Source organism: Harpia harpyja, chromosome 2, assembly GCF_026419915.1.
Source record: "Harpia harpyja isolate bHarHar1 chromosome 2, bHarHar1 primary haplotype, whole genome shotgun sequence".
NCBI classification, from domain to species: domain Eukaryota; kingdom Metazoa; phylum Chordata; class Aves; order Accipitriformes; family Accipitridae; genus Harpia; species Harpia harpyja.
The window spans coordinates 45499562-45521288 of NC_068941.1; the positions used below are offsets into that span (position 1 = coordinate 45499562).

The following is a 21727-nucleotide window of genomic DNA, read 5'->3' on the forward strand; positions in this document are numbered from 1 at the left end:
AGCATGCCGCGCCACGCCACGCTGCTTCGCCGTGACATCACAACGAGGGCGTGGCGTCACAGCGCGCCTTGCGCCCGGGCAGGCAGCCGGGTCGGTAGCCGCGCTCCGGCGGCTCCTACTCGGCCGTTCTTTGCAGCCCGACCGCGGCCGGAGGTTAGAACGTGTTGAGGGCGAGTAGTAAAGAGAGCTAGCTCCTAGTTGGAGCATGTACAAATGTGAAGCGCCTCTCCCCCCTCCCCCAAAAAAGCTTAAGATACTAAGAAAACAAGATACAGTGAGGGTATGATAAAGATACAAAAATGGGGGGGGTGGGTGTTGCAAGGTGTTAATCATTTGTGTACTTACAAAGAGCCATGAATTGCAATGGGCAAGAGATGTGCATGCTCACACACACCAACCAACCCGTGCTGTGCTTTGCTTTCCAGCTGCCATGTTCCACAGAAAGCAAATACCTGCTGGTTAAGCCAAGGTTTACCTTAAACAGTCATGAAGAGGAGGAGGGTATGAGCAATGCCCTCAGAAGACAGTAAAGTTGTTCTGCTACACTGTGCAGCCTATTCCTCTATGTTGGAGAGAAACAGGAGTAGCAGGGAAAGTCCAAAGTGCAATGGAAAAACATTACCCAGGAAAGAATAAAACTAAACTTACAAGTGCGCAGCTATCCTTGTCGTAACAGTTTTTGGCAAGTTTTAAGCACCAAAACTGTGCTGTAAGAACTTCAGTGTAACAGAAAATCTGCACAGATTGCCCGTTGGAACAGTCTTCACCAGCTGTATGTGAGTTTAGAAATGACAAAATTCACACTTCTCCTTAGTTGCATTTATTGTGCATGAACTTCACAGTCACATTTTACTGCTTTTCATAGAAATTATATAAATTGATATACCCAATCACATCAAAACCTGAGTTCTAAAACCAAAAACATTTCTATTCCTTACATGTATATTATAAAATCCTGGCTGCATTTTCAAGAAACAACACTTAAGGAGAACAGTATAGTGTTGGATAGCAGCAAGACCTCCAATATTTATTGTTTTCCGTTAAATGAGACAATCCCCATGTTTGTTGCACCCTAAACAGTTTAGTTATTTCTAAAGTTGTGCCCTAGAACCAAAGTAGGATGGATTAATTTTCTTTTGTTTTTCTTATATTCAGCTACAAGACCACTCCTCATGAGAGCCTTCTTCCCAGTTTAGACTAGTGATTACCCTGTCCCCACAGAGGTATTGGCTTCTAAAATAATTCTTGGTCTACATTGGTAGACAAAATAGTACACAGAACAGAATGGTTCTTTCACCAGCCTTCCCAATAAATCCATGAAATGGAACCAAAAATTCTTGTTTCTCCAACTTCTAGAAGTCCTTTCTGTCTTCTGCTGCTTTTTACCTCCCCACATATACCATTGTAGCTTTTGAATCAAGATGCTGACATTTTTTGTAAGTAAAGAGCAAGGATGCATGTAACTGATGCATCTTTAACAGGATCTTTAAACCCATTCAACACAAGTTAGTTACTAGGTCAATGAAAAAATTTTTGTATTAAGTTAGTTCAGTCAGCAGAGCAGGAATCTTGTTGATTACTAGCTGACAGGCTCCTAGTAATAGGAAAGTCGTCAGCCCTTAAGATCCCTCTTCTTACAGGTTTTAAAGCCAGAATTCTGAACAACTGCTCAAATTGCTTATCATGACATGTTTTATACCACACACTTACATGTGAGATTTGCATTTCTAGGGCACCCACCGCTTTTTTTTTTTTTTTTTAAAATCCTAAATTGGATGCTGAATTTCCCCACTGGCACAGGCAACGGTTTCACTCCTTTTCTTGACAAAGGAGAAAAGGAGACTGATCTAGAAAGCAAGTATGTACTTTGTACAGGATTATTGAAGTACACCACCTCTAACACTGGAAGTAATGGGACTCAGTGACAGAACACATCTAGTCTCAGCTACAGCACCAGAAACTGAAAAGGCATCCTTTGCAAAGTCAGTTTTTTCTAGAAAACAAATTTGTATTCTAGAAATACAGAATACTTTAGTAGTTTGAAGCTCAAAGGTTACAGCAGTACAAAATAATAGCAACAACTGAATGAAGTTGAAACCATTACCTCAGGTCCAACTTTACCCTATTAGGAATTAAAAATCCTTGAACCTACAGAACTTTTTTCAGAACTGATGATTTGAAGAGAGCCGTTGTCCAGTTGTAATAGGTTTATAGTGCATGCAGAGCTCATCCTTCCAGCTTAATTTCTATTTCAAAATGTGAAAGATGATTGAAGAAGTCATCTGTACAAATCAGTCTGGATATTACATTACCTCATGTTCCCTCCAGAGCTCCAGCAGCAGTTTTCCAAATGCTGTTAAGTTTTGATTTGCTGAGATGTTAGTGCCAATAGTCTCTTGCTGAGCAGTGCATTGTGTCGCTGAAGATATTCTATTACATCTCCTTGCTTCTCAACTATCTCTTCTAAACTTGAAGTTTGCCTTGAAATAACAAAAGTGAGTATGGGTTTCAATAAGTGACAGCAGCTTTCTAACATATGAAATGTTTAAGTATTTGTTAATTAGCTCTGAGAGTTGCTTCCTTGAGTTTTACTTTTGTTGATCTCAACTAACTTTTGAGGGAGAAGGCAATCTACAACACCTTTATGTTTAACATTCATTTTACATGAGAAGGCAGGAAGAGAAAAAAGTTTGGCTAAACTTCATGCCATGTATACATAATGGAATAATGTATTTCCTGCTAGCCAGTTACAGGAAAGTTGTGGTAGTATGAGGGTTCTAACTATTTAACAAACTTAAAAGTTAGTGAGCCAGACAACATGCTAGAATTATACTAAGAAATCCATGGCAACTTTTCCAAATACATTAGGAAGCTTGTTTTAAGCAGGCATAGTATTTTTATTCAGCTGTGGGGATCATAAGCTGTTTAAGACAGAAATTTCTTGATTAACCTGCCGTAGCATAGATGATATACTACCATATACAGTGATATTATCTGTCACAATACCATAACAGGATTAGCACCAGTTGTGCTATTTCAGGTCTACAACCTCATGTACAGCTAAACTCCCACTTAAAGTATCTCCAGCTTTCAGACATCCTTCATTTTAACTAGGATAGTAACACTGCAACATTAAGTAAAGCCGAGTTAATTGAGAAAAATCTGTAAAAAGTACAGAATTTTCTCAAATCTATAATTAGGACTTTTAAGAACACAGCATGAACAAGTACTGATGCCTGAGCATATTCCAGTCTTCCCTTACACATTATTTTCTCCTAGCTGACTTGGGGATCTGCCCTCTTAGTACATGCACGAGCATCTTGGAGCTTAGAAAGTTGCTCCTCAGCCTTGCAGGATTTTGTGGAGGAACATTGCCCTTTTCATAGTTCTTAGAAAGTGCTGAGGAGGATAGCTAGATTGGAAAAAAGCTTAAATCCAATTAAAAACCTACTGTAGTTAAACTGGAAAAGATAAAGAAAATGAGTTTTGTAGACAGAAAGCTTGCAACTGTAACGAGTAATCTGTACTACCAACTTAAAGCACCAGAAGAGGTCCTGATGAGTAGCTTAGGTTGTAGAGGTCATAATATTCAAAAAACATTCTTATCACCAGGGTCAACTGAAGGGCTGACAGGATTCACTTTTCAATAGACCTTAACTCTCAAGGGAAAGAGAGTCAGAGTTGTATAGAGCTGAATTAAAATAACTGTTTTGCAATCAGTTCTCACAGGAAGTTTGCACTCTTTAATCAAAAATAAATCAGAGTCTTTTCCTCAGCTGGTCATTGTTGCAGACTCGTTCCCTGGGCACTTGAGAATTTCTCAGGGGAGAAGCTGAATGAGAAAGGAATGAGGTCCACCATGCATTCACCATGGTGTTCCTATCAAGATGGAAGTCAGACATTGTATCAAAAGTCAAGACAACTCTAAATCCTTCCTGTATCCTGGATATCTACTTCCAAGTTCCATAAAAGCATGTGCATGCTGCATTTGTGACACTAGGGGAAGTGCCAGAGTATTAGTCATCTCCGCACTTCAACTTTTTACTAAGACACACATAGAGAAGCAAGTAATGCTGTATTAGAAAATTCCTAAATAAATTCTTATATGGAAATCCAAGTTAGTTTTGATGATTGGTTTTTGTTAAGTCATACCAGACTCATTTCAGCAACTGGAAGATATTCAAGCAGTCAGAAGGTACACAAAGGACAAAAAAGCAGTGAGTCTCAGTGCTTGTGAGATTAATGTTGGATAGCTTCTCTGTCTCACCGAGAACTTCCTTACCTCTTAAGTGCCCCACCCACCTTTAAATTCCTTCCCAACCTGGAAATATATTCCAAATCCCTTGCTGGAATCTCACATCCAACTGCTGGCACAGAACAAAGCTGCAAAGTTTTCTTCTTCTTCATCTATGAACTGCCCACAACGTATTTCCTTCCCTGAAAGAACTGGTTGAAGCAGCTAGGCTTCTGTAGGCATACTTTAAGTAACAGTATAAGACACCAGTATCTTTCCTCAAACTCCCATATAAAGTCAACTAAACCAGATTCAGCACAGTTATTTATAGCACATTAAAGATTCACGCAACCAGCCGTAAATGGTCAAATAACTTCTGTCCTCATGTTTGAGGACTTCTGTATCACAACAAATTGCCATTACTGTGTAGAAAGTACAAGACTGTGCTGCTTCTCATCTGTGCATGTAAAATGGCAGCCTTAAGCATATAGTTTCTTTCAGAACTATTATTCCCATCTCTGCTTTGGTTGACAGATTTAAGATTATATGTAAGTCTACAGAAAGTTGTACAATTATATTTGTCAGTGTTACCTGTATACCATGGCTGAACACAGCACAAGTTTAATACAGAAAATCTTACCTGAATCCAATTTCTGAGGTAATGTGACTAGGGTAGGCATACATCTTTTCTTCTTCAATTATGTCAGGTCTTGGCTTCGCACGATTGAAGTTGCTTATTTTCACTGCAACAAAGTTTTATAAATTAGTTGGAAAGCAACCAAAAAAAGTTTATCACCAGGCTCCAAGTTAAAAACAAAAAAATATCTGTAACGTATCTGCCTTAGGATAGGAGATGGAAGGACAATAAGAGAATCTGGGGAGTGGGAAGGAAGGAAAGAAAAAGCAGAATTTACTTATTTCTGGAATGGCTTTGTTTATAAGTTAGTGGTGGTTTGGTTGGTTTGTTTCCTTGGCCCTGCTGCTTAAAAGACCACAGTGAAGACCTGAGTGGGTAAGCTGGAACATACTGCTTAACATCTGCAAAGTTTAATCTGTCACCTGAGAGGGTGAAACCTTAGTTGCCTTTGAGAGGGTACTGAGATTCAGTCTCCAAATTCAGGCCATAAATTAAGCAACATGCCATAAAAAAAAGTTCTAAAAAGTTTTGATACTAGTATGTAGGTCAGAACTTCTAACTTAAGCTCTTTGATAAATACTATTTATCAAAACTACTACCTGCAATGAAGCAGCAGCTTGTCTGCCTGCTCTAGAACTAGGGCAGACTTGCTACAGAAAGCCATTAACTATTCAAACCAGAGTGGCTCTGCAATCAGCTTCACATTGTGAACCTTGTCATTCCTGGGCACCTGTGAATAAAGTTTAAGACTAAATTTAACAGATGTGGAATAGGGAAGGGTGAGGGTGAGAGAAGCTGTAGGCACCCTTTGCATTATTTCTGGAAGGAAGCTGAAAATATTTGAAGCCATTCAATATCAGATCCTGATTCAGGGAATGTACCAAGAGATCCGGAGTATGCATTCAAGACTCTGCAGTTAGGGCTGCTTGTGAAGCAATACACCTAATGCCACTAAAAACATTACAGTCCAGCTCCGTGAGAAATCCACACTACAGCAGCAGACAAAGACTGTCCTTAGAAGTCAATAATATGATGGGGTTTATTACAGGCCACCCTGCTGAAACAATGCTAAGATCTTCCAGAGGTTAACTACATTTAGGCTCAAAAGTCAGTTATTTCTATGGTGGTATTCCTCTACAAATAAAGCCATGAAGGAATGGATATGGAATTCCCAACGTGCATTGGCTGTGGGAACATTAGTCCTGTATTCAAGTGATACTAGAAGTATGTAAGAAAGTCATTAAATACATATATTTAGTAAACCTTTTAAAGCTTGACTCCCTATCCTATCAGTAACAAACTTACAATAGTAAGCTAACACTTAGAGCTGTCTGTATCATACTTCATTCCATTCAAATTTATCTCACTTGAACAACTTATATATTTCAAGTCTGTTATAGGTCGATCACAGCAATTCCTTGTAGATTTCTGAACCCCTGCCTCTGCATCCTACAGCTATATATACATACACTGCTGAATGGAGATAATTTTAAGAAAGGCAGTAGTACTTCATAGGACATTGGGCATCATAGAATGTATAAGATAACTCCAACAAGCAAGAAGAAATATTTAGAATTAATCAGGTATTCCATGCCACCACTTTCATTTGTGAGGCAGTAATATTTAAATGAAAATAAGTCAGGTACACGAACCTTCTACAGATACGCATTTATGCCTCATTCTAGTAAAGAAATAATTATTCCACCATGGAGAAACAATGTACGAATCGGTGCTACCTTCCCTCTAAGAAAGGGGTTGATGATGAGTTGCTAGTGTAAAGCAACCTTCATCTCCCCATTGTTGCTCACTACATTAGTTGATAGCAGATACCACTAGCTGTTAAGATAGTAAGTGCTTGCATTGGAGAGGGGCACTCTAACCCTGAGCAGAGGACTGCCCTTAAAACTATCCTACTAAAGAAGCTTCATGCTTCCATCCAGTCACATACTTTGCTGCCTTTGAGAGAGAAAAAAGAAAAAGGTTATCTGAGTGTCACTATTAATACAGATTCTCAGGCTATTTTCAAAACTGGCCAAATACATACATTTTGCTTCAGTAAAGCTTTAGTTGAATGCTTAAAATGTTAAAAAAACACCGCTACGCACAAGAGACAGACACGCATGCAGTCTCGTAGCTTACCTCAACATGTATTGGGATGGAAAACAAGAAAACAAGTTACATTACCCACTGGAAAAGGCAACCTAGAATGATTTGAGGTCTTCCTCATCTTGAGGCAAGTGTTAAGTTACATAAAAATTAACCCTAGTTTTGCACACCAACCTTTAGAGAATGAAGCTTAGACTGTTGTTTTAGGGCTGCTGAGGAAATAAAGTAGCTGTTGCCAAAAGGAACTGCCTTACTCCTTCCTAGCAGTGCAGCTCTGCCCTCCATCACCTTGGTTCCAGGACTCACTGGACCCTTCTTCAAGCCTCCTCCAGCTGCAAAGCAAAACATTGCACCCTACAACTTCCTAGTTGGTTAATGGATTTCATGGGCACAGGAACTGGCACAGTACAAGCTAGGAAACAAGACCCTTTTGGTGACAAATAAGCAGAAAGATAGTTTGAGAGCTCTTAGGGAAGTCCAGGCTCAGACCTTACTACTATCAACATCAACTTTCTTGCAGTTGCTTATCCTTTTCTGCCAGGGTAAGAGACACACAGTGTAGCTCTTTAGGCTCCAAGAGGCCTCAGGGTAAGAAATAGCTCTTCACTGGAATTCCTGACATTCTATTAAAGTTTTGCAATTTATCTCTTATTTCCTGAGTTTCCCAGGAAAGTAAGTATGCGTATGCAAAGAAGGGATGATCTCCAGCATTCTTGGAATAGTTCTCTAGGACTGCCATGCCTGTGTTCCCTCAGTATTGCCTTTACTCCTCCAGATGACAGTTAGTCTACTTGAGCCATGCTGGTCCATTCACAGGAAAGCGTGACAAGCCTACAGCATTCAGGCCTCCATACAGTTGTAAGAGAAGGATGTAGTTTAGAGCTGGGACCTTATTTCTTATTGCATTTTGATTTCAATGTTGTTGCAGGAGTCAAAAATAGATTTTATTTCATAGATGACCAAGCTACTTAGCAGTATTTCTGTGTCATTACATTACTAAGAACATATCAAAGTTTTCTTCCCTAAAAAAGACATCCTAGATTAATTACTAATTATGAAATTACAAAAGAAGTCAGATTAACACAAATACTGACTACCATAGAAATGGCTTTTACTTTTAAGTTTTACACTTCATGCATTCCTGAAGGAGGTATTCTCACTCTCCTTCCTCCTGTTTGTTTAAAAGTCAGGAGCAAACTAAGTTTTGCCCATTGGTTTTGTTCCCCCTGCCCCATGCCCAGAGAAACCAGTGCTACTGAGGCTACTTAGCTAAGGTGTCATCTCCTTGTTTGCAGCTGTAAATAATCAGAAAGCAGCATCTCAGAAGCAGGAGTATAAACTAACTCAAGAGCAGGAACTACATGTCATTTAAACAGACATGGACTTCACAGTAAACACCTCTAGTTTTCTTCAGGCAACAAAAATAATTGCCTTTTTTAGTATCTTGTACCTTTTCAGTGTTGGTTTTTTTTCAACCCAGTTATTTTCATTTGAGTTAATGCAAGCCATAAACCCAAATAGTTTTTTAAGATGAGATCAGAAAAAACTATTTTGTTCAAGCATTTATTAATCAACATTTTAGGTAGTTCTGCAATAATTTAATGGAAAAAGGTTTATCAAGTCTTGGTAAGTTACACCAAACTTAAAAGCAGATAACCTTACAAGCTAACAGTGACAGTACAAAGCAATGCCTCACAGTTTTATGAAGCAGTATCTTATTTTAGTATTAGCACAGATTCCAAAAGCCATGTTTTTTTGTTCTGTTGGGGGGGGTGTGTGTTTGTTTGGGGATGGTTGGTTGTTTGCTTTTGGTTTTGGTTTTTTTTTTTTAAAAAAAAAAACAAAACACCACATTCATTAGAGGGAATCTTCCATTTTAGTGACAAAGATGAACTGAAGCTTTTGGAGGGGGAACAGGGAAAGAGGAAGTGTCTGGAGAGTAAGGCACAATTATACTATCAACTATGCAAGTCCCACATGTAAATCCCAGAAGCAGTTCTGATTAAGCCAGCTAGCTCTTACGGCTTCACAGCTTGTGGTGTACACATTTGAGAACACACTGCTAAACAGACAAGCCTGTTCACAGGACACTTTTGCAACAATTATGCATTTATTGCCACTTCACTGGATCAACAGCTTTGAGGTAACATGGAGCTTTCATTTAGCAGCACTTGGAGACCAAATCAAGCCTGACAACGTTCCCATTTGTTTTGTATTTGCCTTAGTTGTCCTTCTACAAGCACAGAATCATTCTGTATTTATAATTGCAGTTAAATGTCTTGGGGTACCCAAAGTGAGATACTGTGAGGGCAAACAAAACAGTTGAGTAGCAGCTATAATAAGTCTCACTCAAGAAGGCAAAAAATTGCCTCTCACCTGTGTAAATCACTAAGCATGTCAGGGAGCTAATCAGCTCCAGGCCCAGGACTCCCAGTATAAGATACAGGTACACTTTACTGCGATCAGGAAAGGAATGCTGCACTGACAGAATCAAAAGCAGGGCTGCATTACCTAGAAAACAAACGTTATATATTTTACAAGTGTAACAATTTCATTAGCTGTTGAAAATAACTTAGAACTCTCATATCCCCAGTATCTGCATTAGGCTGCAACATTTCAGTAATGCTCTTCCATTTCATACCATACTTGCCTCTTCGGCTAATTTCCTTAACACAAGTGATGCAAGCTTACAACTGCTGGCAGCAAAATGAGTTTCATTTCAGCATTTGACTGTAATGGTAAAGAATTATGAGTTCTCATAGATTTTTCTGACTTAAACAAGAGTGGAAGAAATGCACTAGAAATACCTAATATACATGTGTGAGCTTAAACAGTTTCTAGCCTTGTTGCTGCCACCCATCCCCAAAACAGCTGGGAGACTATTAATTTCTTTCAATTCTTAAGAGGTCACATCAGTCAATTCAAAATGAGAGGGTGTTTTCCTTTAAGTGGTGGATTTGAGCGTATTTCAATGAGGCTAGCAGAGCAAAAAACCCAGATACCTTCCTTTCACAGGGAGATACTTGCATAGGCTTCCACTTGCCTAGCTATTATTTTAATACTTGCAAGTTACTTAAAGTTTAACTGAAATGAGCACAATTAGTCAAGGAGAGCAAGTGTTGAGTTACAGACCTAACAAACACTCTTAATTCTTTACACACCCTCTTCTCCGATACAGAGTGTGAAATGTTCTTTTCTTTCCTGTAGAAATGCTATAACCAGTGTCTGGATAAAGCACTAAGCGTATCAAGACCATTAATGTCGCTAGCAAACTGTACAGTTCCCTTTCATACTGCATTAGGCAACTGAACTGTCAGGATGGAAGTGGTATCAGCAGCAATTAGCATGGCAGGGAGTTTGCAGCAACAGAGCTAACCACCTTATGAACTACAGACATCAAAAGTCTACAGCACACAACTGATTGCACCTGAACATTTACACATGCCCAGAGTTTGGCTGGTAGGGGAGAAGTGGGCTCCATCTAAGGCTGGAGACAGGGCCAAGTACTCCAGATTACATTGCAGTAGGCAGAAATAGTCCTTTTACTCTCTTTTGAAACATCCTCAAGCCTGCTGTAGCCCGATTTTGTCACTGCACTCCAAACACATCTTTATCATCAGAGCTCTATCTAGTGGTCAGAGCCTTAAGTTTTGCACATTCAAACCGACTAGCTCTTTTAGCGACTGGGTGGAAAGAAAGCTAGGGTTTTACATAAAGCAGGATCACTTAACTTATCAATTCTGGTGAAAAAAATATTCTACTCCAGTTATTCAGATTTACAGAAGGGAGGTGGGATTATAAGAAGCAAGAATACTGTAAAAGCCAGCACTGTTCCCTTTTCCACTGCTATTTCTGTGTGAAAAATCCCCTAGATGGATTTTAGATTTGTTGAAGTAGTTTCTGTTAGAAAAGCTACATCAGCTAATTGTACCAATACTTCTCTCAGCTTTACTGGACAGTGATGTAACTTAGAATATATAGAGTTAAACCACTCCCATACACCACCCTTTGTCCATAGAAAGTAGAAAAAGGCAGTTAGAAGTAGAACTGAATGTTACACATAGCCCCACTGAAGATCAGAAAATGGCTTATTTTACTGATTTCAGGCAGCTGTTGAGCAACAGGCAATTCACCTGTTTCTACATGAATTGCTGAGTTTGAAAAGAGTAGAGTAGCACACTTCCTGGAAGGACTAGCAGTCTTGCCACATACCTAACTAGACAAATGAAAATGCAAACTGAGATCATTAGCAGCCAAACACAGACCTTGCTGGCTGAATGTTTTATGGCTGAAGACTAGATGTGAATGACTAGATGTTTTACTCAACCTCAGACTTGTGGGTATTTTTCCACTACAAAGAGTTCTTTACAACATGCATCTGGCAGGCCAGAAAGGTCAGTCAGGAGGTCCATCTGACTAAAACAAGTATTATTTATAAATGCTCATAGGCAGGTTTTTAAGAGTTCATAATACATAATATACTTTTATATATAAAATGCTCAGTCTTTTATTGTGTCATAATTTAAAGCTTTAGAAGAAAAAAAACCAGGAAAATTAGTTCACGTCACCTGTGGAGTGAATCAGCAGTGGAAGCCTTTTTAGATGTCTTGTTGATCGGTATATTGAGAAGTAACCTCTGCTTCTGACTTTACTGTGGTGGTGCTGGATGTATCGTTCAAAAAAAACATGCAGAATCCACAGAATTACTTTTGCAATGACTATGACAGTCTGCACTTTAAGTGGGTGAGTATAGTTTCCAGGACACTTATCCTGATTTGGATTGGGATAAGAACAAAACATAGCTGCTAAAAATGCTAGAACAACAAAAGCAACCTGGAAGAGAAAGGAAGAGAGAAAAACTCTTAAAGTCAACATCTAACTATGAAAAAAACCCCAAACAAACAGGCTTATGTAATTTATTCATTATGCATTATTTTCTGAATTTATTGTATTAGAGTTGAGATAATGTATAAAACATTAGACACTACAACCACTACATGTCATTCTGGGAACATGCTGATGACCAAAATTGCCAAGTAGTAAGATTGTCTTCCAGTCTCCACCAGAACAGAGCTGAGGATCACCACTCTTCCCAGAATTTCCTCTAAATCAATTTCACTGTTCCCCGAGTCTCCCCTCCATTGTGAATTTATCCTATTTCTGGACCCTCTTTACTATGTCTTTTTACTTTGAGGGGAACTTTATACTCCCTCAAAAAAAAAAAAAAAGAAATCTCGTCTTTTTAGACTCATTCAATTACACTTGTTACTGCTCTGCAGGACAGCCTCATAGCTCATTGGTACAGTACATGTTTCTTTAAACTGACAATTTGTAAGTGAAAATCAACCCTTTACTATATCCATTGAAGATGATCTCCAGGTTGTGACATTAGAAAAAAGTGAAACATCATCATAGTAACTTAAGTGAATTATTAACACTGGGTAGGCATCTTTGCCAGTTGGTAATCATTCTTTAGTGTATTTACTATCAGATTTTTCCATTTTGCTCAGCACTTATGACAGAATGACCAAACTATAGTCAGATTCTATATACACTTATCCTTTCAGACTAGTGCCATTATGCCATAACTTTTCCTGTCTTCTACACTTTTCTCCAAATTTTCAGCATCAGCAGTGATCATCAGCAATCTTTTGGTCAACTAGAAGGTAGAGTCTTGGGTGTACATTATCTGGAGTATATCTATACACACAGGGCTTTTTTTAAATCTTTATAGAATGTTTTTGTCATAGAAAATACTCTCTACTGTTTTCATTCAGTGAACAAGAATATGATACTTTCTTATCCTGATTCATTCTATGGAATAGGAATATTTTAAAGCAGAACTGAAAACAAAAACAACTCTCACCAATATAGAAGTAAATTGAGAGCTTCTATATACAACAACAACAAAAAAATCCATTTGCCTGAAGTCTACAAAAGTCTAATACCTCTCACACACTTAGGTTAAAAAGAGTGCCCAATGTTCTGCATCTCATAACTGATAGAAACAACACATCAGAACTGAAGATGGAGGAAAGTGTATGATTTCCATTTGCTAGCTTTGTTTCCATACTTAATTCTATGCATATGTAAGAGCCTACCACCCCCTTTCCACTCCCTTCAACTTATTTTTCATATTTTTGTCATTTCTCAAGCAACTGTCTTCACAGAAATTAACCTTTCAGAACCACTTAATTACTCTGGATAGGAGCTGCCCTTCGCTTGCTGTGGTTGTGAATAGAGTTAGGTAATTGAGGAGGGAGGAAGACAGGGGAAGAATTTTCACACAATTGTCGATACCTAAAAGAGACACTATAGAGGACAGACAGGGTAGAAGGTGGGAGGGGAAAAAAAAAGTGTCCCCCCTATATTATCCATAAGACCATTACTTCAAATGCAAACTAAATTCAAAATTATCTTGAGATGGGTTACGTAGCTAGATTAAGTTAAATAAGAGGGAGGTTTATTAACAAAACATTCATTTAATGTATTATTTTTACCACCTCCTTTTCTTAGAAAGCTAAGAATAACCCATATTTTATCCAGTCCATTTACTGTTTGGATTGCCATTTTAAAACAGCAACACACCTAGTTCTACTCCCTCCAGGTGTTAGGAATGTATTTCAGTACAGAAAATGGCTATATTAAACTGACACAAGCAGGAGTGACCTAGCACTGCAGCTCTACTAATTACTACAGCAGCATATACAAGAGGAAACAGGTAGCTGGCATCAAGAGTGGCATTTATTGAAGATGGTTTGCCTACATTTGAGGGCAGTCCAACAACAGGTGCTTCACCCCAGCACAGGGGATTTTTATATACAAAAAGTTATTCTTATAGAGAGTAGTATTTAAGTTCAGTTTTGTGTATGTGCATACACAGAGGGGATTAAGGAAAGACAGGGTTAATATAAAAGAATTATTTCTACCCTGTACACTTTACATTGCTCTCCAGTCTCCTGATAGGAGCCAGAAGCCTGCAGAAAAGCAAGGCTTGGCAAAAGGAAAGCCACTCAAAAACCCAGCCCCACCACACTATCATATCCTAGCCACACACTCCAGAATTTTATCTAACTAGGCGGCTATTTGCTACCTAACTCCAATTTTTGGCACAGGTGGGTGGAGAATACTTCACATTACATACAAATTACTTTAGAGATGCATTACAACTCTACCCCTTAATACTGTGATGGCTTAACTTCTCCAGGATACTTGCCCCTTTGGCAGGCTGTGCATCAGAAGCTAACCTGGTGTCTCCACGTTCCACAAGGTTTGTGCACATTTGCAGAAGCAGAGGGGAAGGAAATCCAATAAGCTTGTTTTCCCCATCCATCTTTTCAGCGAGAGAGACAGGACCATTTCATGTGGCAATTATAATGCTGTATTTCACCAACAGAAAAGGATACTTCTCCATTTTGCTCCAAGGACCAAGTGGCCACTGCAGCAGGTTCAGCAATAGCAGCAAGACTTTACCTGGAAAAGTGTGTGTTGATAGAGGCCTCAGCAGTTTTCTCTCTCTTCACCTCCCCACACTTCTCTCCATTTGCAGGAGAAGGGAATTGGTGGGGACAGGAGAGGCAGTAGTTTCCTAGGATCTGGGTAACTGACATTTGGCTACATTGGTTATGGTAGTAGATAGTAAGGCCCCAAGGCTAGGTGGAAAAAACATTTACTGCTCTACTACCAATAGCAGTGTCTACCTTCATAATGCAGACTTCAAGTGCCATCCTAATGGGATGGCACCAGAGTTGTTATAGTAGGGGAAGGGAATAAGGCTGGATATACAGTTTCCATTGGGAATTTTGGTAGTTTGTTCAGCAGAACAGCAGAAGTCTTTCTGTCAAGTAGACTTAGGACAGAGGGACATTTCTTGTTACTACTAAGACCACAAAACAGTTACTTCTAAAATTAGAAGGCTAGGGCATATTGTTCAAACAGCTTTATGCAGCCGCCCAAAGAAAGACCTTAGAGGTTGGTATGTGCTTTTAAAATTCTGGCAGAGACTATGTTTTGCAGAGCATTGGGAACAGCATTTTTTAATTTGAGATCAAATGAAGCTCTAAAATCGCTAGCAATACATACATATACATGTCTTGTGCACTCTCTGGCTTTATACGCATACTATCTTCAGGTCAAGGTTAGTGGCATTATAGAATCATTTAGGTTGGAAAAGACCCTTAAGATCATCAAGTCAACAGTTCACCTAACACTACCAAGCTGTGGCAGGTACACCTGCCCCAATAAAGACTGAAACTTCTCAATTGCTGAAAGGAAAGGGTTAAACTAGAAGCTGCAGTTTGGGGTTCCAGCTGCCCAGCCTGGTGTCGACTGGAGTCACTACACAGAGTGACACAAGTCACATACCCCAGCTAGCTGAGCCCACCAGGAGCACCTCATCCAACGAAACACCTCCATCAAGACAAGTCTCTGGACCCCCGACCATATATGACCACAAGCCCTGATCCGACCTAGGGTATAAATGGAGCCCTCCGGAAGACCGCTTGGAGCCAGCCTTCCTTGGAGCAGCGGGTCTGCAGTCGCAGACTCTCCCCTTAGATCAGGACACCGTCTAAGGAAACTTCCCGGGATTGAGTGCCTCGCCTTATCGGTGAGTGATATGTGCATTTTGAGTCATCATTCTAAACTTAGATTTGGTTACAGTTTGTGTAGTGATAGTTCCCAACTGACATCCTGAACCTGTAAATAAGTTGTGTTTGTCACAGTGTTTACAACCTAATATTCCTGTCAATCTGGCTGTTATATCTCAGTATCATACAACATTCCTGTTCAATTTGACCGTTGCATTTTGGTATCATTAAAGAAAATTGACTTTTGAAATATATCACTGTCAGCCTAGTGTTTCTGTGACACAAGTCCACCACTAAACCACGTCCCTAAGCACCATGCAAGTACCATTTCAGTTAGATCTAAGGATCAGAGCTCTTCACCCCTTGTTTTTCATGTTAGGTTTCCACACGCTCACAAGCGACAATAAGCCTCTTCACATTATCAAGGATAAACTCACTAGTAGGCAGGGGCCTCTACTTCTGTCTACCAGTGTTCTGGGTTTGTGTGGCAGGGTTTCGGTAGCAGGGGAGGGGCTGCAGGGGTGGATCCTGAGAGAAGCTGCTAGAAGCTTCCCCGGCTCCAAGTCAGACCCACCTCTGGCCAAGGCCGAGACCATCAGTGATGGCGGTAGCGCCTCTGGGAGAACAGATTTAAGATGGGAAACCTGCAGCGGGGAGTGGAATGTGACAAAAACGCCTATGGAGATACCGAGGTCAGTGAAGAAGGAGGGGAGGCGGTGCACCAGAGGAGGGGATGCCCCTGCAGCCCGTGGTGAGACGGCAGGCTGTGTCCCCCCAGCCCATGGAGGGGAGCGGGGGAGCAGATGCCCACCTGCAGCCCGGGGAGCGCCCCGAAGATGGCCATGACTCCATGGGAAAGCCTGCGCTGGAGCAGTCTGTGCCTGCAGCCTGCAGAAAAGACCCACACTGGAGCAGCTTGTGAAGGACTGTCTCCTGTGGGAGGGACCGCATGGTGGAGCAGGGGAAGAGTGTGAGGAGTCCTCCCCCTGAGGAGGAAGGAGCAGCAGAGACAAGGTGTGATGAACTGACCCCAACCCCCATTCCCTGTCCCCCTGCCCCGCTGGGGGGAGGAGGTAGAGAGAACTGGGAATGGAGTTGAGCCAGGGAGGAGGGAGGGGTGGGGGGAAGGTGTTTTAAGATTTGGTTTTACTTCTCATTATCCTTGTTTTGATTTGATTGGTAGTAAATTAAATGGCTTTGCGGTGCTTTGTTGCCAGCTGGGCTTAAACCACGACAACCAGCCTCAAAAAGGCCTTCATACTGTTAGATACAAGATCTGCCCCTTTATCTGTACTTTTCACCCTTAACCCCCAGAAGTCAGTCAAAGCACAAAGTAACATTTGGATTCCTTTATTTTTCCATCTACTACCATCTGAAACTCCTGAATCAAGTCCAACTTTACTTGTTTAGTTACCATAAGAAATACCGTAAGTCTTCCCTGTGACATTAAGTCCAGCCTCCAGAAGGCACGGCATCAAAGTTATCTTAGCCCTCTACAACTAGTATAAGCACTTCTACAGCAGTAATATTATTTTAAAAGTACATTTCCAACAGCATAGAACTACTATTTCAAAGGCCTTTCTTCCTAACAAGATGTGTCATAGCATGTTAGTGTCAACAAACAGAATGAGAACACAGCAAGTATCACGTAGCCTATCAAAATGCATTGGCAAATAGGACTTCACTGGTTTGGAAGAACAGTGTATGCAAATCTCTGGAGCATTCTGTCCATGTGAACAGTAAGAATTCAGAATAAAGACAGCAAATTTTCATAAGGAAATCATGCTTCTTAAACTTACATGTATTAGCAACAGAAAATTGGCAAGGAGAACTGCTGGGATAGCATGAAATCTTGGCCTCAGCTGGGAATGCAACGTATGAGATGAAATAAGCGGTGCATCCAGTAGAGGATCATCTTCCAAACTCTGTGTTATTTCCAAGGAACCCTGGAACAGAAGGGGAGGGCAAAGAGTAGTAACAGGTAAGCTCTAAAAGTAAAGTACAAAGTTTTAGCAGTTTCCTGTTAGCAAATCAAGGTTTGGGGAAAAACACCTAGGTTATCATCTTGAGACAAGCTCTTAAATTCTAGGTAAACTCTCATCACATCTTTGTGAGATAACTCAGTCCCTGAAGAATCTGACACTAATCTACCTCCCAGCATCACACTGAGTCTTCAGGAACTTTAGTCTTTAAAAGGTATCACAAGTATTTGAGCATCACTCCTGAGAGAGGCCAGAAGTATTAGTACATTTATGTGAAAAGGTGGAAGTAGTAACAATTAAAGTGTCTCTCACATACTTTATACAGGTACTGCAAAAATCATTGTTATTCTTACTTCTGTCCAGCTACAGTTAGAGGCAATAACAAAGCTGCAGTGTACCAGTAACAGTTTCAAGTGATTCAGCCACTGACACTACTGACGTCAAAATGCCTGCAGCAGTAGTTCAAACTGAACCCAGACAAGAAAGAAGCAGCAGTTCAGAGGGAAGAAGACACTACCAAGTGCTGGGCAAGACATTCTCTGCTTTCACTAGAGAGCATGGAACCTTTACTTGTCATGTTGGCGCTGAGTATTGGGGCTTTGACTTCACATTCAGTTCAGATGTTTTGGCTATGTAAGTTTCCAGAGGTACCTTTTTTTTTTTTTAATTAAAAGGTAAAACTAAGTATGGGTGGAGGGAAAAACCTTTCCTTGTGGGCAAGGAACTTGCCCCACTGCCATGCATCTCTGCTTCTTCCAGGCCAGGACACAGTCATTCAGTGCATCTTAAGCTGAACATACACAGCCCCCATGCTCAAACTGCTCAAGTTTCCCTCTTAGCATCCTATTATGTCCCATGCTATGACTTGCTTGCTTCAAGAGACAAAGAAACTCAAGATTCCCAAAGCAATTTTGGCCACTCTTCTCCTGAGTGATACCAACCACAGCCCAGAACAAGACAAGGGCAGACCCCATCCCACTCCAGACTTCTGACTATTCAGAGACACACGCCAGGATTCACTGGGATATTTACTGTTTTTAAAACAAGGACTTCTCCTTGCCATGGCAGAAAGCAGCATAAGCCTCAAGACAAATGAGGCTTGTCATTCTCTTAGACACTAGCACAAGAGAAAGAAGTTTTGAGATTAGACCTAGGTTTATACTTCATATTAACTGGGACAATGTAGATTGGCTCCCCTGTGTTACTTCACCTACGGACAGCTGCCTGCAGTGAAGGAACTAGTCATCAAGGGTTATTTCAGTCAGCAATCAGTTTTATTTTAGTACTGTGAATGCCACACTTGCCCAACCATAGAGGAGTATGAACAGGCCTCCCGCACCTATTTGATACCTTTTAATTAGCCTAGCCTTTGACTGTAAACAACCCTTGCTGAAATACCTGCCTGGTAAGACGACCTTTTACTGCGGACCTAAAGGTTTACAAATGGCACTCCTCTTATGTCAGCAATATAAAATCCAGAAGCAAGAGTACAAAGATGCCCTCTGTCCCTCATCCCCCATTTTCAGGGGCCAGGTATAATTTTAAGCTCCCAAAGCAAGTGTTCAGGACCAGCACTCCAGCAGCCAAGATGACTTGCCTCATTCTTCCCTATCACAAAATTAATAGGAGAGTTAACAGCTCACACCTCCCAGAAAGACAGTGACCCTCCTTAGGACAATATCCTTTGTCTCATGGGAACAGATGAACTCACCACTTCTGCAATACCATGCCAGGTCAGCACGCTCCTTCACAGACAGAGCTTTATCAAAACACATTTGACCATATTACTTACTGCAAGACCAGCTACAATCCATCTCTGCATCCTGAAGTACAGCTAGCGTTAGGAAGCACTGGATGACAACCTCCCTGAGTAGATATTATTGCAGGCAATGTGGGGAGGAGGGGAATTAAAGCAAGAGAGATGATGATGCCATGCAGTCAATGTGACATTAAGAAAATCTAGTAAGTGTCCTAATTAGATCAATTCATTTAATTAAGACGAACCAAAACCACAGCTGCTGAAAGCTAGAACGCCTTAAAAAAAAAAAAAAATATGGGCCTTTTGTCAGGCACTGCTGTTACCACAAGCACAGGTTGAGGCTTCGGCCTCTTGGCTCCCTGACCCATTTCCAGCATGTGACCACCTCCGCAGCAGCCCAGCACCAGGAGGAGGAGGAAGAGGAGGGCGGGCAGGAACGGACAGAGCCACAGCCGGCAGCAAGCCTTGCCCGCGCAGGCTTCCAGCTGGGGGGGGGGCGGGAAACACCCAAATAAACAGAAAAAAAAACCGCTGCGGCCACTCCAGCGCACAGCATATAAACCAGAGACTGCACTTAACAGGATCCGTCTGTGGGGGGAAAAAAAATAAGCCAGAAGAACTAAACAGGCTACGCGAGCAGCCTCGATTAAATTAATAATCTCGATTAAAAGCGACCCCACACCCACGCTACATGGGGGAGCTTCCAGCACGGCTGTGGAGGGGCAGCGCTCCGCAGGGCAGCGCGGGGGGCGGCGGCCGGGCCGGGGAGCGGCCTCCTTACTTCCGAAACGGCCATTTACAGACGCCCGGGCCGGCTGCTCCCCCCGGAAGAAGAAGATAAAGCCTCCAGCGCTTCGTACGGACAACGGCGGAGAGGAGTGGAAGGCAGAGACGAAGAGGAAAGCCAGGCGCTCTCCCAGCCCTACCCACCGTTAACGGCAGCCCGGCCGTTCCCCCCCGGGGGAACCGCCCGCCACCCCAGCCCGCACTCACGTTGTCCAGGTCCTGCCGCCGCCGCCCCGCCGTCAGCGCCATCGCCGCTCCACCCCCTCCACCGCCGCCCCGGCTGTATTTAATCGGCGCCCTCGGCACGGCCCGGCCGCCGGCTGGCCAGGCGCAGGCCCCGCCGCCCCGCCCCGCCATTACCGGCCGTGGCCGCTATTGGGCCCGAGCCGCGCCGCAGCGCCGGCCCCGGGGCGGGGCCGCTGCCGCCGAGGGGCCGCAGCCGCGGGGGAACCGCAGCCGCGGGGGAACCGGCGGCCCGGCCCGGCCCGGCCCGCTCTGCTCTGCTCTCCCTTCCCCTCCCCTCCCTTGGCGATGCTCGGTCGAGTTGACTCGGCAGCCCGGGACTGAATTTAAAGCAGGCCCAGGGCTGGTGTCCCTGCGGGGTGGGTGGCTCGGGTGGCATCGCAGGGAGGGGAAAGTAAAACAGCAGCAGACGTCTCGCAAAAGCGTGGGGATCCAGGCAGCGTAGTGTTGCTTTCAGCTTGCTGTGCAGAATATTTTCCGGTCCCAACATTTTGCCTTGCAGGGCCTTCTTGAGGAAGAGAAAGAGTCTCTGCACTTTATTATTATTTCCAGTGGATGTCTTTTCCATGAGTGTGCCTGGTTGCCCCTTCAGACCGCGGAAGTTTTAGCATGCAGGAGGCGCTTAGTAAGTTCTCAAAGATACTTCTGGCCCAGTTGTATATTTTGTGAAGAAACAAGTTTTCTTTAAAACCTGCCCGCTGCTAATTTCATTTTATAACCCTTTGCTCTCATGTTGAGAGAGACTGTGGCCAGTGGTGGTACCCACGCTACTCTATGGATCTCTAACTACTCCTCCACACCCTTTTGTATGCTGAATACTCCCCAACCACTTAGTTGTTATTCTTTGGTAATCTTTGTTAGCTTCTCTGACCTTTTTCAGCTATATCCTTTCTGATATGGGAAGGATTGGAATGACAGTGTTCAGGCATGTGCATAGTATGAGTTTACAAAGCAGCATATTTGTTATCGGTTGTGTGCTCTGTTCATCTGCCAAAGTTTCTTAACCTTCTGTTTGCTCTATATGACCACCCCTGAGCCTTGAGCTGATGTTAGTGAGGTCACTAGAGAGGATCAAAGCTGTAACAAGGGCTTGAAAGACGGCAAGATTGTATCATCTCCAGGTTGGAATTGTTCTTCGCCTACTATTCAAGAGAAGCCGGGACTGTCACCCTCAACAGCGGGCGTGGCTCTGCCTCTTTAAAGAGTGCAGAAGTGCCAAGGGGTGAAAGCTGCTTTTGAGATGTGGGCTTCTTCAGGCTGTCCCAAGTTTTTTATCTCTGTTTCTGTGACTTCTCTTGGGTATCTTTTTGTAGAAAAATACCTTCAGCGCTTGCATTCATTTGTTCTTGTTTTACACAGATACACATATTTAACGAACTGGGCAACTAACTT

At 42.1% G+C, this 21727-nt stretch overlaps 1 protein-coding gene across 5 annotated transcripts; it reads right to left on the bottom strand.

Moving 5' to 3' along the window:
* Positions 1–804: 804 nt before the first annotated feature.
* Positions 805–20422, bottom strand: TMEM192 (transmembrane protein 192). 5 transcript variants are annotated; one of them, XM_052778583.1, is made up of 6 exons: positions 20300–20422; positions 17365–17511; positions 11546–11810; positions 9354–9488; positions 4875–4977; positions 805–2480 (listed from the first exon to the last, which is right to left on the bottom strand). In XM_052778583.1, exons 1-6 carry the CDS (start codon positions 20339–20341, stop codon positions 2357–2359), a joined length of 816 nt encoding a protein of 271 aa, XP_052634543.1. In that variant the 5' UTR covers positions 20342–20422; the 3' UTR covers positions 805–2356. The 5 variants fall into 5 exon arrangements, with proteins under 5 accessions (XP_052634543.1, XP_052634567.1, XP_052634552.1 ...); XM_052778607.1 differs by lacking the exon at positions 17365–17511 and adding an exon at positions 14194–14450 and having other exon boundaries at positions 20300–20330; XM_052778592.1 differs by lacking the exon at positions 20300–20422 and adding an exon at positions 19340–19578.
* Positions 20423–21727: the final 1305 nt, after the last annotated feature.

What these genes read in the sequence shown, in the direction of transcription:
- TMEM192 (XM_052778583.1), bottom strand. Translation starts at nt 20,341, where the DNA reads ATGGCGCTGACGGCGGGGCGGCGGCGGCAGGACCTGGACAAC. An exon ending in ATTTTCTGTTGCTAATACAT is followed by an intron (nt 11,811 to 17,364) that starts GTAAGTTTAAGA and finishes TTTCTCTTCCAG; the next exon opens with GTTGCTTTTGTTGTTCTAGC. An exon ending in ATGCTTAGTGATTTACACAG is followed by an intron (nt 4,978 to 9,353) that starts GTGAGAGGCAAT and finishes ACTTTGTTGCAG; the next exon opens with TGAAAATAAGCAACTTCAAT.